Genomic DNA, 14,507 nt, shown 5'->3' on the forward strand with positions numbered 1-14,507 from the left:
CCTAGTGAGCGCTATGGCATTCTCTGTCCTGGGAAAAATCTGAAGGTATAAAACATCCTGTGTGACATGAGCCTGAGGTTCTATACTAATCTATTCCGATCTATATTGATCTTATTCAGCAGCACTCAGTGATTTTTCTAGAAAGCTGTCAAGATGGCATTGTTGTCCTTCTAGCAAGTGACATTCCATCATTTATGAATGGGGACACAATGATGCCAAAGATAAAGCTCCATAAATAAATAATGAGGCACAATATATTTTGATAAGTGTCTCTGTTTACAGATGCCGTCTGATGTGCCTAAGATTAGATTAGATGCAGAAAAAGAAACATGAAAACAAAGAACAAGATGGTTTGACCTGAAGGTTTGTAAACTGCAAATATTCATTACTGAAGGTAGCTGGATTCACACTTAATGGCACATTTTGCACTTAATAAGCTTTCAGCTAACGAATGCCAGAAAACATGACCAAGTTAATAATCCCACACACATATTCTTGGAATAATTTTTATGCTCTTGTTTTAAATCCCATGATCAGATTTTTTTCCAAAAATACAAAAACCTGCCAAGTTTGTATTTGTATAGGTATGTATGTATATATGAAAGGCGTCTTCATTGGTGTAAGACTCCAGGAACACTTGCTTGTCTATGTGGAAAATGCAGAGCTCAATCTCTACACTGCCTACCTAGGCCACTGTTACATTTTGTGATGTATGTATATATATAACTAGGCAGTATGTAGTATAACAATACCAGCAAAGCCAACAGGGGTCATTTACCTATGGTAAGGCAGTGTGTGTTTATCCCCTAACTTGTGCAGCAGAGGATGGAGGTCACAATGGGGTTCTCTCCTTAACTCCTCCTCTTCTAAAGGTGGCCATACATGGGCAATAAAAGCTGCTGACAGACCAACTCATCAGTTTATTATCAGATGTCGATTGGGCAGGTTTAAAAATCCTTCTGGGGCAAAGAGTGTAATGACTCGTTGATGTGGTCAAATAAATCTGGTATCACCAACCCCAAGTAAATTACTACTGTTACTCATCAAAATGAAATGTAAAGCTTGCCTTAAGAGCACTAGCAAAACATCAGATTTAATCCTGTGAACCCCACCCATGGTGAATGGCTACATTTAGTAAGCTTGTTTCTGTACCCAACTCCTCTTAGAATATAAGATTTATATTGCAGTTATAAAAAAAACACTTGCTTGTAAATTCTATCTCCTATTTCTTAGTGTGCCTATGTCTTGTTCTGGTTCAGCCTTATTTATCATTGAGATGAAATACTGTGGCACCGTTACTATTGGCACAAAACATTCTGAGCTTGTTTACTTGAATCAATAACAATAGCGGCCATATTCCACATGATGTTATACAGCCTTCTCCAGGAAACCAACAATGATCATTGTTACTGGTTACGTGTCCGTGCTTGCAGTTCTTGCACATAGCAGGGCTATGGAACAGGACATTGGTCAATAGTGCAGTTAAGTCTGTCAGGCTGTTTATGTGAGCCCAGAAGTTTTGCCAAGAGCTTGTAATTGTTAATTTATTTGCAATATGGTGCTCTACTTTGCTAGCATAGGATGTAAGTCTCTTTGTGATTGTGAGGATAAGGATTCACATAAGTAAGGACAAAATCACTGAATCACTTTCCCCCTCCCCTAAGACTCCCCTCACACCATTGAAAGTGCTTCATAATGAGACCTTTCATGTAGAAGAGAATGAACTGGAACTCAGCAAAGCAAGCAAACGTGTAAGGGATTTCTTGGATTCATGTCAGAGGAACGACATTAACAATCTGTCCAAGTACACGGGTAGGACAAAAGGGGCGGAAATGAGAGGGTAGCGAGGGACACCTACATCAACTCATACATGCCAGAGGCACCAACAAGCTCTTTAACACTACCCTTCCAAAAGGTATGTTTTTTTGAAATCGGGATCCTAGATGAAAACCTACATTTTTACATAGACTTTTCAGCTACCTCAATGGGAAATAAGGTTATTTAAACTCCCAAGAGGTCTCAAACATCCAGCTTTTGGTTACATAAGGAAATAGACCGGTAGTGATATTAATGTTTAATTAGAGTAAAAGTCATTTGTTTCACAAGATATTTATAATCTAACAATGTATTTTATCAGTTAATACAAACAGGAACGTCACCAAGCCATTCAGTAGCTAGATCCAAACAACAGATAATATAACAGATAATGAAAACAATCATGTTATTAGTAACTACTTATGTGACTGTATGTAATTATTAGCAACTACTACTTGTCTGCCAATGCTTTACTGTTCTTAAATAGATGCAAAAAAATACAAATAGAGTTCATTTTATTCCTAATATTTCAGAAAATGGTCACTGTACACTATTACATACATACACTGTTTGTGCCAGAAAGATTACAGCAGTAGTCTACCATAGCTGTGTAGTTCAACGAATGCTGGTTGCTAGTGTCTGATGTGCCCTAGCAACAAGGCAGTATTTTCAAAGGCAGAGATGAGATGAGGAGAAGTATGGGGAGAAATTTGAGTAGTATAAATTGAAAAACAAAGACAGAATAAAGTTTTTGGTTGGTGGGATCAGTAACCTTGATATATAAAAAAAGCAAATACAAAGTTGCTAAGAAAAAGACATTCTATAACAAGCTAAATGTTGATTAAAGGCTATCTTCTCCTTTGTGTTTGAGAACAAAATTTAAGCTTGGGTTTATCTAATGCAAATTCCACTGCAGTCTATGGAGACATCTGTAGATAAATCTGGAGGCATAAGGGTGGCCATACATGTTGCAATCCGCTTGTTTGCCTAGGTCATCAAATAAGCAGATCTTCTCCTGATATGCTCACCTCAGGTAGGTGATATCAGGCTAATTCGAATAATAGATTTAAAACGGTGGGCATGGGCGCTTTTGGACTGACAATCCGCATCAAGGAGCTGATGCGGTCCCCCAACTGATGGGAAAATCAAACCTGCCTGATCTAAATATAGCCTATTTTAGGCCAGATGTCAGTCAGGTAGGCCCGTCAGGCATACACAGGCAGATAAGCTGGCGAATAAGTCTGAAGGACCCCGAATTGGCAACTGAAATCTGCCCTTCTATGGCCAGCTTTAGGCTAAAGCTGGCCATACATGCACCGATAATATTGTACGAAACCTCCTTTTGTACGATATTCGGTGCGTGTATTGCAACTCGACGAGGTGACCGATATCACAGAAGGCGTCCGAACAAAGTCTACGTTCAGAACTGAATTGGCAGAAAGAGGTAGAAATCCTATTGTTTCTACCTCCATATCTGAGGATTCAGCCCTGAACGTCAGTGGAGGGTTGGAACCATCAGTCGCACAAAAGATCGAAAATCACCACGTGTGGCCAGCTTAATGCTCCAGGGAGAGATTACTCGTCTGCGATAAATCTCTGCTACCACAGGCTACTAATCTCTCTGAAATGTCTTCCATCGGTAACAAATCGAATCGCTGGCATACTCGTCACTTCGTTTTCCAAATATGCATAGTTGCCTGCAGGAGCAAGCTTTGTGCAACTTCATAAAAACAAAGCAAATGCATATGACTCTCCACTGGTGATTAATTTTGTTGTTGGTGGAAAGGCATTTCAGAGAGATTAGTCGCCTGTGGTTGCAGAAATTGTGGGCGATTAATCTCTCCATGAGGCATTAGCCTTATGTGTTACTAAGGGTGTGTATAGCATACAGGAGGATACTCTGATATCTAATTTGGTACTAGCTGAAACTTGCTTAACACCCAGAGTTTGCTAAAATAACAGCACATACAAATAAACTCAGCTGTAAAGTGTGGGGGATTTACCCTTTCACAAGATGGGTCTTGGTATTCCAAGGTTCCACAAACAGGCCACCAAAAATGATTTAAAAGTAAAAAAATATTCTTTATTAACACCACAAGCCTTGCATGTTTTGTGTGTGAATGACACTTAATCAATACTTTTTTGTTGGCCTGTTGGATCCTTAGGGCTCTGGCCCGCAACAAATCTCCCTGTTCGCCGGCGACTAATCTCCCCGGATTGCCATCCCACCGGCGAAAATGTAAGTCGCCGGTGGGATGGCACACGCTGCGCAGGCGATTTCGGCAAATCGCGACTAATCTCCCCGTGTGCCAGAGCCCTTAGAGTACCAACAGCCATCTTTATTCTTCAATTATGAATACGGATTGTCTACTTCCCTGAGCTAAGGGTCGTCTGGGACTGGAGCACCAGAATGCTAAAGAGAATGCTTTAGTTTCTGTATATGGTTATTCTTTTACAGATTTAACCCTTTTACAGGGATGCAGACAGGTTCAATGCACGATTTTTGGGGTGGACTGATTCTTTCCTCCTTTATTCTCTGATAATTGTTTCACCTCCATCTTCCTTTTTCTCCCATCTTTTCCCATTAATTGCTCCTTTTCTTCTCCATCTTTTCCTCTTTAGGGTGAAGACACACAGAGCAACTAGCAGCAGCTACTTTTTGACAGCTACTAAACACCAGAAAATACCCTGTCATAGACAATACTGAGAATTGCCTCTGTTAAAAACACATGTAGAGACAATCAGTAAATGATCAGCATTGTCTATTTTAGTAGCCGTGACAAGTAGCTGCTACTAGTAGCTCCATGTGTCTTCACCCTTATACACCTCCTGTACATTTCTTTAATTGTTTTGTCCTTCTCCCCTGCTATCACCTTCTACTATCTCCCAAGTACCCTTTCCTTACAGCAGCAGGAGATTCGGTTACATTTAGTGGATTGAGGGTTGAATCTTGTTCTGCTTACCCAATCTCTGCCTACCTTTTCCTCGTGCTTGTGTGAATGCCCAGGCGTTCCAGCATAAACAGCACTTTTCCCTATAAGCATTAGCAATACATTTCCGTCATGTAATGGGTATGTTCCACAGTATAGCACTATAGCACAGGGGTGCTCTGCTCATATAAGAGAGGGTGTTTTACTGCCCAACTGCCCTACAGTTAAGTGGTAATTATTGAATCTTGGGAGGACATTTGAACCATAATATGGATTTAGTTACAAAGTTTTTGTGCAATGGTTTTACAGTATGTGTTAGCAGTTTCTCTGCATTGCTTCTGGGTAGAGCCACTAGCAATGTGTCTAGTGCTATTCGTTTGTAAATGTTATGAAAAGAGTGTCCTATTCCAAGCCATTTGAGGGCTTCTATTCTTCTGGGTTACAGGATGAGTCTACAGTGTTCAGAAAACTCTTGTTTTGATTTAATGTGCACCTATCAGAAGAAAATTGCTTCCCTACTGGAGGTGGGGGCAACTAGAGGGGGATACAATATTATTTTTTTAAGAAATGTGTGTAGCAAGCACTAAATGTTCAGATTTAGAGTGTGATATTAGAGCTCACCTAACACATGCATATTCTATTCATTCCTATGGGGTTTTTAGAAGTATATTTATTAATAGGTGAAATTTAGAGATTATGGGCATGTATGTGATGCAGACACAGACTGGCAATCTGTGGATTGTGGCAAATGCCAGAGGGACTGCTGTAAGATGCCATAGACAATCACTCTTTAGTGGGCAGGTTGGAAGCTGTTTGGGCCTCTGTGTACTTAAAACGCCAGGGTCTATTTAGACTCCCAGTCTAGGCCTGTTGTGACGCCATGACATGTTTGCAGTCATGACACGTTTGTCTAAAGATATTAAAATTCACATTTGAGGTTTATAGTCATTCGGATTCCACAGTAACTTCTAATTAGTGGTAGATTACTCCCTATATTTATTCTGAGGGTTTCAATATCTACTGGCTGACACTTCTAATAAAGCCCACAAGATGGTACCAAAAAGTGCCACAGACCTTTGAATGCTTACAGAAATATAGAGAATTTTCTGCCTTAGCTTAATGTATATTCTTAGCCATGCAGTAAAACTGTGAGGAATCGGAAGAAAGACAGGCAAGCTGGCACCTAACTCAAGAGACAGGCAGACTGGCACTTATATTGCCTGTAAGGAAACAAATTATTATGTGTATTGCAGGAAGGGCTGGTCCATCCTTTATTTTGTATGTATACATGTACATAGTGCAAGTAAGCATGCATGGGTCAAAGAAGCACCTGTAAATTTATATAGACAGCCAACGCTGTAAGATGCCCCATAAGCAATCACGTGGTTAATGCACTAAAAGATACACAGTTTGTACCAGGTCTAATAACCAAGAGTAACAGTCTGCTTGCATTCAAACTCTTGCCATTCTGACTGTTGATTGCTTGCTATGGGTTAAAAGTATAGGCCAGGGGAAACTGGACCTGACTTGAAAAAAAGTTTTTTTCTCCTGAAATCTCACGTTTTCACATGATTAACCATAAATATCCTTTTCTCACTGATTTGAAGCTGGCCCATTATGTGAGTCAGGGATTTCAGGGTGACCATTTCAACCACATTAGTTTTGTTTATAGACATTGGTCGATATTCCCAGCATTAGCATGGGTAGACTTGAAACTATTCATTTCCAGCTAAGTTTTTTTTTTTTCAACTGTTTTTATTTATTTTCACATTTAAAACATAGGTGCATTGTCTTCAGAAAAAGCAAGCATACAGATACATATTTTACAAAATGCAAAGTTATGCTTTCTTAAGAAAATATAAACCAGCAGCTATCATATCCTTTTAAAAGAATTAACAACAATATGTGGTACAGGATTGAAGGTACATTTATTTGTGATGTCTCATGATATTTCTTTTCAGTTATAATATAATATATGCTTAGTTCCCCTATTTTATGCTTTATTGAATTATGTTTTAATTTCAATTATTTCTATTTTCCGGGCCCCGAGACCCATCCTTGGGTATAACCACGTCCATGTTTACCTTGCTATTTCTGTCAGTTTTGGCCCTGTAATTCCACATAATAAGCCCTCCACATATTCCAGCTAAGTTTTGCTCAGTGTGTTCCAGGATAGAGTCTGGGTATTTCATTATACATATACTTATACATACAGTATATTCTGTATCAACAAATTTCTGACTGGTAGTCAGAACCACTGGGATTTTTGACTTTTTCAATATGTGTGATGTTATATGCATGGGATAGGAGGGGTTATTTATTAATAGAGTGGCTGTGGATAAACATTAAAGAGCTCATTTACATGTGCAGGGAGTAAAGTGCAGTTTTGAGCACAATCACCATGGTTTTTTCTCCATAATTTACATTTTTTCCCCAGAATTCCAACCTTGTTGCTGTCACAAGGTGGAGCTGTGCCAGTTGCATTGTGGCCACTGCATTCAAATTAGCACAATTACACTTAAGGTGGCCACACACGGTCGCACGAAACATCGTCAGATCCGCCACACACCGTCAGGGCTGAAACAGCAGATAAGGAGGTAGAAACAATAGGATTTCTACCTCCTTCTGCCGATTCAGCCCTGACGGCAGATTGTGGTCAGGCGCCCGATCAAAATCTTTTAACCGGTCCAATCCGCGAGTCGACCGATATCAAGGTTTCGTACGATAGTATCGGTGCGTGTATGGCCAGCTTTACACTTAGCATGTGTCCTATTCTTTGATTGCAATTGAACTGTGCACACTGACACAAAATGCTGAGGGAGTTCAGAAGTTAATGCCTGGTCTAGAGGTGGTGGTAGCTCCAGGGTTCCTCTGGGTCAATAGGTAACTGTACTCAATTTGGTACAGGAGGCAAGAAAGGCTGAGCTGCGCCAAGCACAACTATACAGAAGTAAAAGGAGCACATAAATGGGGTTTTAATGTGCAAATTGCTGTTAATAATTCTGTTGGAAATATTTTCTATAGAATGTATAATCATGAGACCCTGGGTCTAACATTTTCTTTCCTGGTAACATTTTAAATTTCTCATCCAGTAGCACTGCCCCCCCCCCCCCCATCTGGAGCCTGTAGTGGCCATTTACTGAGGAAAAGTGACTGTGACCAATGCACACAGTGTCAGTAGTGCAGCTAATTACTCTGAGGTGTTTGGCCTTTGGGCCAGTCCGGCGCTGTCATGTGACTGGACATATTTGAAAATTCCATCTGCTGCTGTGCCATGTCAGCCAGTGCTATTCTGATTGTTTGGGCCACTTACACATTATCTTTCTGCTCTGGGATATGGCCACATTTAGGCTACTGCTACACAGGGCAGATATACACAGGCTGAGAAACTGCTCCTCTGCTCTCTGGTGTGTCTGCTCCCAGAGACACAGCATTGGCTTGGAGCCAGTAACACAAAGTGAATTTAGCCAAAATGGCACCAAAATTCGCTCCGTGTCTGCACTCTGATGCAGTGTCTCCAGGTGCAAACACACCACAGAGTGCAAGGGCAGTTTCTTAGCCTGCGCCAGACATACAGAGGATTAAAGTGCAAGTGCTGTTTCAGAGGTCAAGAAATTGTGCTGTGCGGCAGCAGTCTAACTAACACAAAAGAGGCTTTCTCTTCAGTGGAACTACATTGCTTTGAATTACTAGGAGCTCTAGGTACTCTGTCTTGCTGACTGCTGGTTTCAGTGCATTACAACCCTTCCTAAAGGAAGATATGGCAATTTTTCAAGTTGCAAAAAAAGGTTGTACAGTTCAGAGACATCTTTTGTTGGATTCTTTTCAGCTTTGAGTGCTTAAAAATATCTTGGTTATCTTGAGATGATAGCCAATCAGTTTTGTTTATTTTTATGTATTTTATTTTACACAGGAGACTTGGTCAATGGGTCACTTTCACAGGAAATTTCCATACAAGTAAAATAGGGGAGATTTTAAGCATTCTGACCCCCAACCCTAGTGCTACAAATTGCTGCAGAGACAAATGGGGACCGTGTTATTTCCACTGTTTTCCACTGACATTTAAAGGGTGCCATAGGTTCTCCTATGTCAATAGGCATGCTTGCACATGATTCAGCAGGACATTCTGGGTAGGCACAATCATGCTAGTAGCAAATTTGGGCGACTATTAGGAGCATGTTTTAATGAAAAAACCTTTACTCAATGATTTAAAAACATAATGATTGCACTCAAAAAATTGCACTCAGCCCACAGCACTTGCAGTCGTAGGTGACCCTTTAGGTCTCATTTATAAATGCAGCGGCAATTGTGGCTGCAAAAAAAATGGACAGAAAGCAGAGTTTCCCCTATTACTCCAGTCCAGTGCAATTGCCGTTCCAAGCAATCATGGGCAATGCATCAAAATTGATTCAGTTGCATTTTGATGCCATTTCTGGCATTTGGAATGAGAGTCACATGTGCGTCCTTTTTCTTTGGCGCAACTGTGCTGCAGCGATTGACAAAGGCTGCTGCAACTACTGCCTGGTTTGTAGGTGGCAGTAGCTCCAGAGTTCCCCTCCATCAACAGGTGCAATGACACAAAATTTGGAACAAAACGCAGGTAGGACTGAGCAATGCCGATCGTTACTATATGGAAGTGCAAGAAGTGTTAGTGCAATAAATGTCCTTAAACTACCGGTAATATTATGAAAAATATGCTGTCCACCCTATGCTTTTTGGCCTGGGCAAACAGCACTTGTATCTGATTCGGTTTAGCACTGTGACAGGAACGCTAGATCTGATCAGATAGGTGTGAATAAGCCCATGGTTCTCTGTCCATCATTGGCACCAAACAGCAGAGGGCGCTCAGGATACAACTCATGATATTAGCAGAATATGTACTCAAAAATAAAACCTAATGTAAACAGTACTTATTATAGCACACACAGTAATTTTACATTGCTTACCTTATGTGACCCCTTTAATTTCATTTTTATTTGAATTAATGTGAAAATAAAATATACTATATTCCTGCAAGGGAAGATGAAGGCAAAATAATTGTTATGACCAAGGTAGGTCTCCTTTCCACACACTAAAAAAAAATAAAACATATCTTTTTTCTAAAAAAAAAAAAAAAAAACATAGACACAGAATAGACGTTTCTAAGTTTTTATCAGGCATCTAAAAATATTTAACTTCTCAAGCCACATCAGCAGGGAATATGTTAATATGTATTAAAAAAAAAGTAAAAAATAGCATCTTTGCTGAACCAGACTTCCAGTTACGCTGGCACTAAATTTTAAGGACACTGTGTGGCTGAATATAAGCAGAGTCAGTAGGAAAGGCAGAAGATAAAGACACTTGATTATCTTTTGGAATGACATGCCTCATGACTGACGCCCACTGAAAAGAAAATCTCAGTGCAGGCTTAATGTTCCCCTCCCAGTCATTTGGCAGTGAGGTTGGACACAGAAAAGATGCAGCTCTTGGACAGATATCAAAACACACACCTTAATGACCTCCCACCATCTACTTCAGCACTATATCTGTGCCAGGAGTGCTAGGGGAAGCCCAGAGGTCTGGGACCCACAGGAAGGTCACTACTGGGTTACAGTCACCCGTCCAGCCTGGGATTCACTTGGAATTATCTGCCGGTCTGTCACTTTTCTTTTCTCTTCTCCCTCAGATTATGGCTCCGTGTATGAAATGGCTGTTGAACTGCAAGAGATTTTTAATTTTATTTATCACACCCCTGCTGCTGCTGCCACTGCCACTTCTAATTAAAACAAAGGTAAAGAAAAAAAACTTTATTTCTTCTCTTTCTTTATCTGTGGGGTCACGAAATTGGGTGGGCTTATATACACTTAGTAAGGGCTAATGCACATGAGCAATTAAAGTATGAAAAGTGCATGTACTTCACTCATGCTTTGATGTTACTTCATTTAGATACATTATACTTGTATTTTGTTACAGCAATTACAACCATACTAAAAATACTATGGTGGAGACTTATTGTGATCCTTTTTCCAAGAAGTGCCAAAAACACAATTTTAACACAAATTTTTACAAGCTTGAATAGCTTTATAAATATTCAAGCTATTATATGGCATAAAACGTGGCAGTGTAATATGGGATTCTGCCTTTTTCATGCAGCTTTATATAGAAATCCCCACATGTTCTATGTTGCACACACACATGACTGTCACATTAAAGACAAAGCATAATAACTCATCAAGAGACTGACAAATACTCTGATTTTTTATACATTGAAAACGATTTGCTAACTGGATAGATAGTGCTCAGTATACGTTACTTTGCAGTTTTATAGAAGCACCGGCACAGAGGTTTACTTTGGACAGACAAGTTACCCTGTTCTGTGTTTCTTGGCCTTATGTACCACTAAGATTCTAATTTCTGCAGCCAAATCAATCTCTGGGTGAATATTTTGAAGGTGGCACAAAGCCACAAATGACATGGTTATGACAACCTGTGTTCCTTTTCTTTACCACATTAGTCCACACTGCAACATTGCAGCTTTGCTGGAATATTCACTGCTTGCATAGTGTTTGTGCTGGTTGGCAAGGCTTCTGAGTGTGCTTTCTGAGTTTATTTGTGACTTAAGAGACATTGTCAAGATGTGTAAAGTATAATTGCAAAGCGCATTTTGATTTATGAAGCCTGTTTTTTTGCTATGGCTTGCTGACATCAGTATTTATATGCAGTATAAGTGATATCAGCTATGTCTTAGGCACTGTATCAGTACAGTACATAACATTAAACTTATTGTGTAACAGACCATATCCCTGCTTTGTGGTGGCAAGAAAAATTGCCTATGGGGAAACATCTAATGTTATGTGCCTTGTGTGACAAGCTGCCTATAATAACAGTGTGGGTAATATCCTCTGGTATGGAATTGTGGCTGTGGGATAGCAGGTATAGTAGGAAGGAATAATAGTCTCTGGTATAGGGCTGTAACCAGGATCTAGCAGGCAGGGCCGGAACAAGGGGTTGGCCTAGGGCACAACGGTTGGGGGTGGGGTACCAGGCAGGTACCTCTTCTTCCAACCCCTAGTCCACTCTCCCTTGTCATTGCCCCCGCCACTTGTAATGTTTACACATGTGGGGGGGAAGGTGCAGGGGCGAGGTAGCCGACCAGGTTGTCTAGAGCACCTGATTGGCTTGGCCTGCCACTGCTAGCAGGTTTAGCAGGGTGGGATGGTAACTATTGTAGCAGTAGGATAATAGCCTCTGGGGAAAGGACCGTGACTATAGAATAGCAGCTATTTCACAGGATTTGGTGCTTGAAATTGCAGTGGGAATAAAAGACTTTGGGTGAGGATGTAACTAGACAATAGCAGGTATAGTAAGGGGAGTTGTTACTTATAGTAGCAGCAGATAGTATAGTAGTAGATAGAATGCTTTCTTAAAAGAGATAGTGGCTGCATGATAGCAAGTAAAGTAGCGTGCCTATAGTAGCAGAGCTGTAACTGTGAAATAGTAGGTCCATGACAAAGCCTTTAGTAATAAGTACAGGTTCTGCTGACATCACTGCTTGAAAGAATGGCAGTTCAATCTCTCTTCTGGACTGTTACAGCAATGTATTTTAGTTATATCTTTTATTTAAATAGATATTTTTTTGTTAGCTTTGTGTGCACCTCTAATGTGTAACTTAAGCAGGACACACTTATTGCATTTAACTAGTAGATGGCTTTGCGTATCAGTTACCTATGCAACACGTATTGGTAGTTCTTTTCTCTAAAGCCAAGTTCCAAGACAAGAAATTGTGTGTTATGATCTATATGAGATATTATAACCCCTAGCTTTTATTTGCTAATCTGTGCATATTACAGGCAATGCATACCAAAATAAGGGAATTTAGACACTCTTGTCTGACTAGCTTTTGATTGTTCTATGCCGTTTTCTTCCCTTTAGGGCTTGATTAGCCAACAGTGTCTTACATCTCCTCCCGGACATAGGCAAGGCTTCCAATTAGGTCAGGAAATGAAGTTGGTCCATTGCCCTACTATCAATATAGTCATATATTAGTAAATGAATGTCCAGTAGTTATAAACAAAGACAAAATAGATGAACCGCTTAAAAGCTTTATGTAAACCAGGGTCATTTGACTTCTATTGTACTGATATTACAATTCAGTACTAGGAACAGAAGCCCGTGCTTCCCTTTTTAATCAGCTAGATGAAAAAGAAATAAATAGAGGTAGGGGTGGCAGTGGCCACTGCCAATTCAACAGTAGTAACCCTCTACAATAGCAACTAATGATGCACACTTACATCCTGATTGGGTGCAATTCAATGGCAGTAATAAGCCAGCACGTAAAAGCTATTTCTTTTTTCTCTAATAGCACTCCCTCTTGTTAGAAATAAAAAAGTAAAAAGTAAAATAACAATTGAAGTTACTTTATTGACACCATTCAAACAACAATAGGAGCAATATAAAAACAAGCACAATATGCGAGTAGTCTTCACATTTTCAAAAGGAATAACATATGTTAGGGTATTTTCTGGAGTTCAGTAGCCTTGAAAAAGTAGCTGCTACCAGTAGCCCAGTGTGTCTTCACCCTTATGCTCTCCTAGCCTCTATGGATATATTAGATATTTTGTTCACCAGTGAATGTAGTTATGGATCCTTCCTTTTGGCAATGGAGCCTGTACTTGCTATTACTCAGCAGATTCCTAATTAATTTATGTATTGTGAATCTGCAGGATATCATTTCTCACAGCCTGCAGCCCATTAAATAACTTGCCTGGAGTTCACCCTCAAGCCTTCACCCCAACCAAACATTTAACTATTTTATGAATGCTGCTTAGTTCTACCAGTGGGTTTGTCTGTGCGCTAAATCTGACATCCAAAGAGATAAATAATAGAGGCCATGTCTAGATGTGGTCAAGGTAGCTGTTTTTTTCATTTACATTTAAAGCATGTGGTAAATTCATGTTTTCCTTATGATCTTGGAAAAGGATCAGATAAAACACAAGAGCAAGTTGCAGTGTGTGCTACCTTGTGGGTTCCTGCAATTATGTTGATATTTTGCATTGTAGGTGACAAACCAAGCTGATTTGCACCAGAATGTTGCCTTATAGAGTAATTATGGTTGTAAAGATGGCCATACACAAGCAGATTTAAATCTGCCGATTCACATCTGACTTATCTGCCTGTGTATTGGCATACATCTGGCAAAAAAAATGCATGATGCGGCCCTTGTTCCAACTTTTTGCATCCCCTACATTGTAATGCGATTGTTTGATCACACCAAATGAGCGAATTTTACCGTGTATGGCCACTTTTAGGTTTTTGGGGAACATTCCTTGTACAGACACATGCGTATTTGCTATTTATTTTGGAAGGTACACAATGTCACACTTGAACAGCATTTGCTAATCCATCAAGGACACCATATTGGCACACATTATTATTGTGTAGTTGTGACACCTAAAACAAATAATGAGCACAATAACTGTAAACATTTAAACAAGAAGAACAAAATGAGGAATGGTGAGTTGCATTACTTTCCCCTCAGTTTAATTTGATATATCTGAATATGTCTTTTGCAATGTAACCCTATATTTGTCCTTCCTTAGAAACAATTACAGTAACTGCCAGGGAAGACTTTAGGGCACAGCAGAAAGGAAAAGTACCTTTGGAATCTCATTGGATATCAAGAAATAGAAAGACAAAGCATATGATTGGTTTAGTACAGTTTCTAATACATTGTGCAATACTTGCTGACTTTAAATACATTTCCATTCCAACCTGTGTCCCTTT

At 39.8% G+C, this 14,507-nt stretch overlaps 1 protein-coding gene across 3 annotated transcripts in view; it reads left to right on the plus strand.

The window, feature by feature from the left end:
- The first annotated feature begins 1,720 nt into the window (after window positions 1–1,720).
- The window catches only part of slc13a5 (solute carrier family 13 member 5), a 34,195-nt gene continuing 21,408 nt past the window's right edge, over window positions 1,721–14,507 (plus strand). The window contains exons 1-2 of one of the 3 annotated variants that reach the window (XM_002933513.5): window positions 1,721–1,915; window positions 10,411–10,515. In XM_002933513.5, coding sequence (XP_002933559.1) covers window positions 1,871–1,915; window positions 10,411–10,515 — 150 coding nt within the window. In that variant the 5' untranslated portion in view covers window positions 1,721–1,870. Of the gene's footprint in view, window positions 1,916–10,151; window positions 10,321–10,410; window positions 10,516–14,507 lie in introns of those variants that run through there. The other 2 variants (XM_004911730.4, XM_004911731.4) reach the window with 2 other exon arrangements.

Source organism: Xenopus tropicalis, chromosome 2 (genome assembly GCF_000004195.4).
Source record: "Xenopus tropicalis strain Nigerian chromosome 2, UCB_Xtro_10.0, whole genome shotgun sequence".
NCBI classification, from domain to species: Eukaryota; Metazoa; Chordata; class Amphibia; order Anura; family Pipidae; genus Xenopus; species Xenopus tropicalis.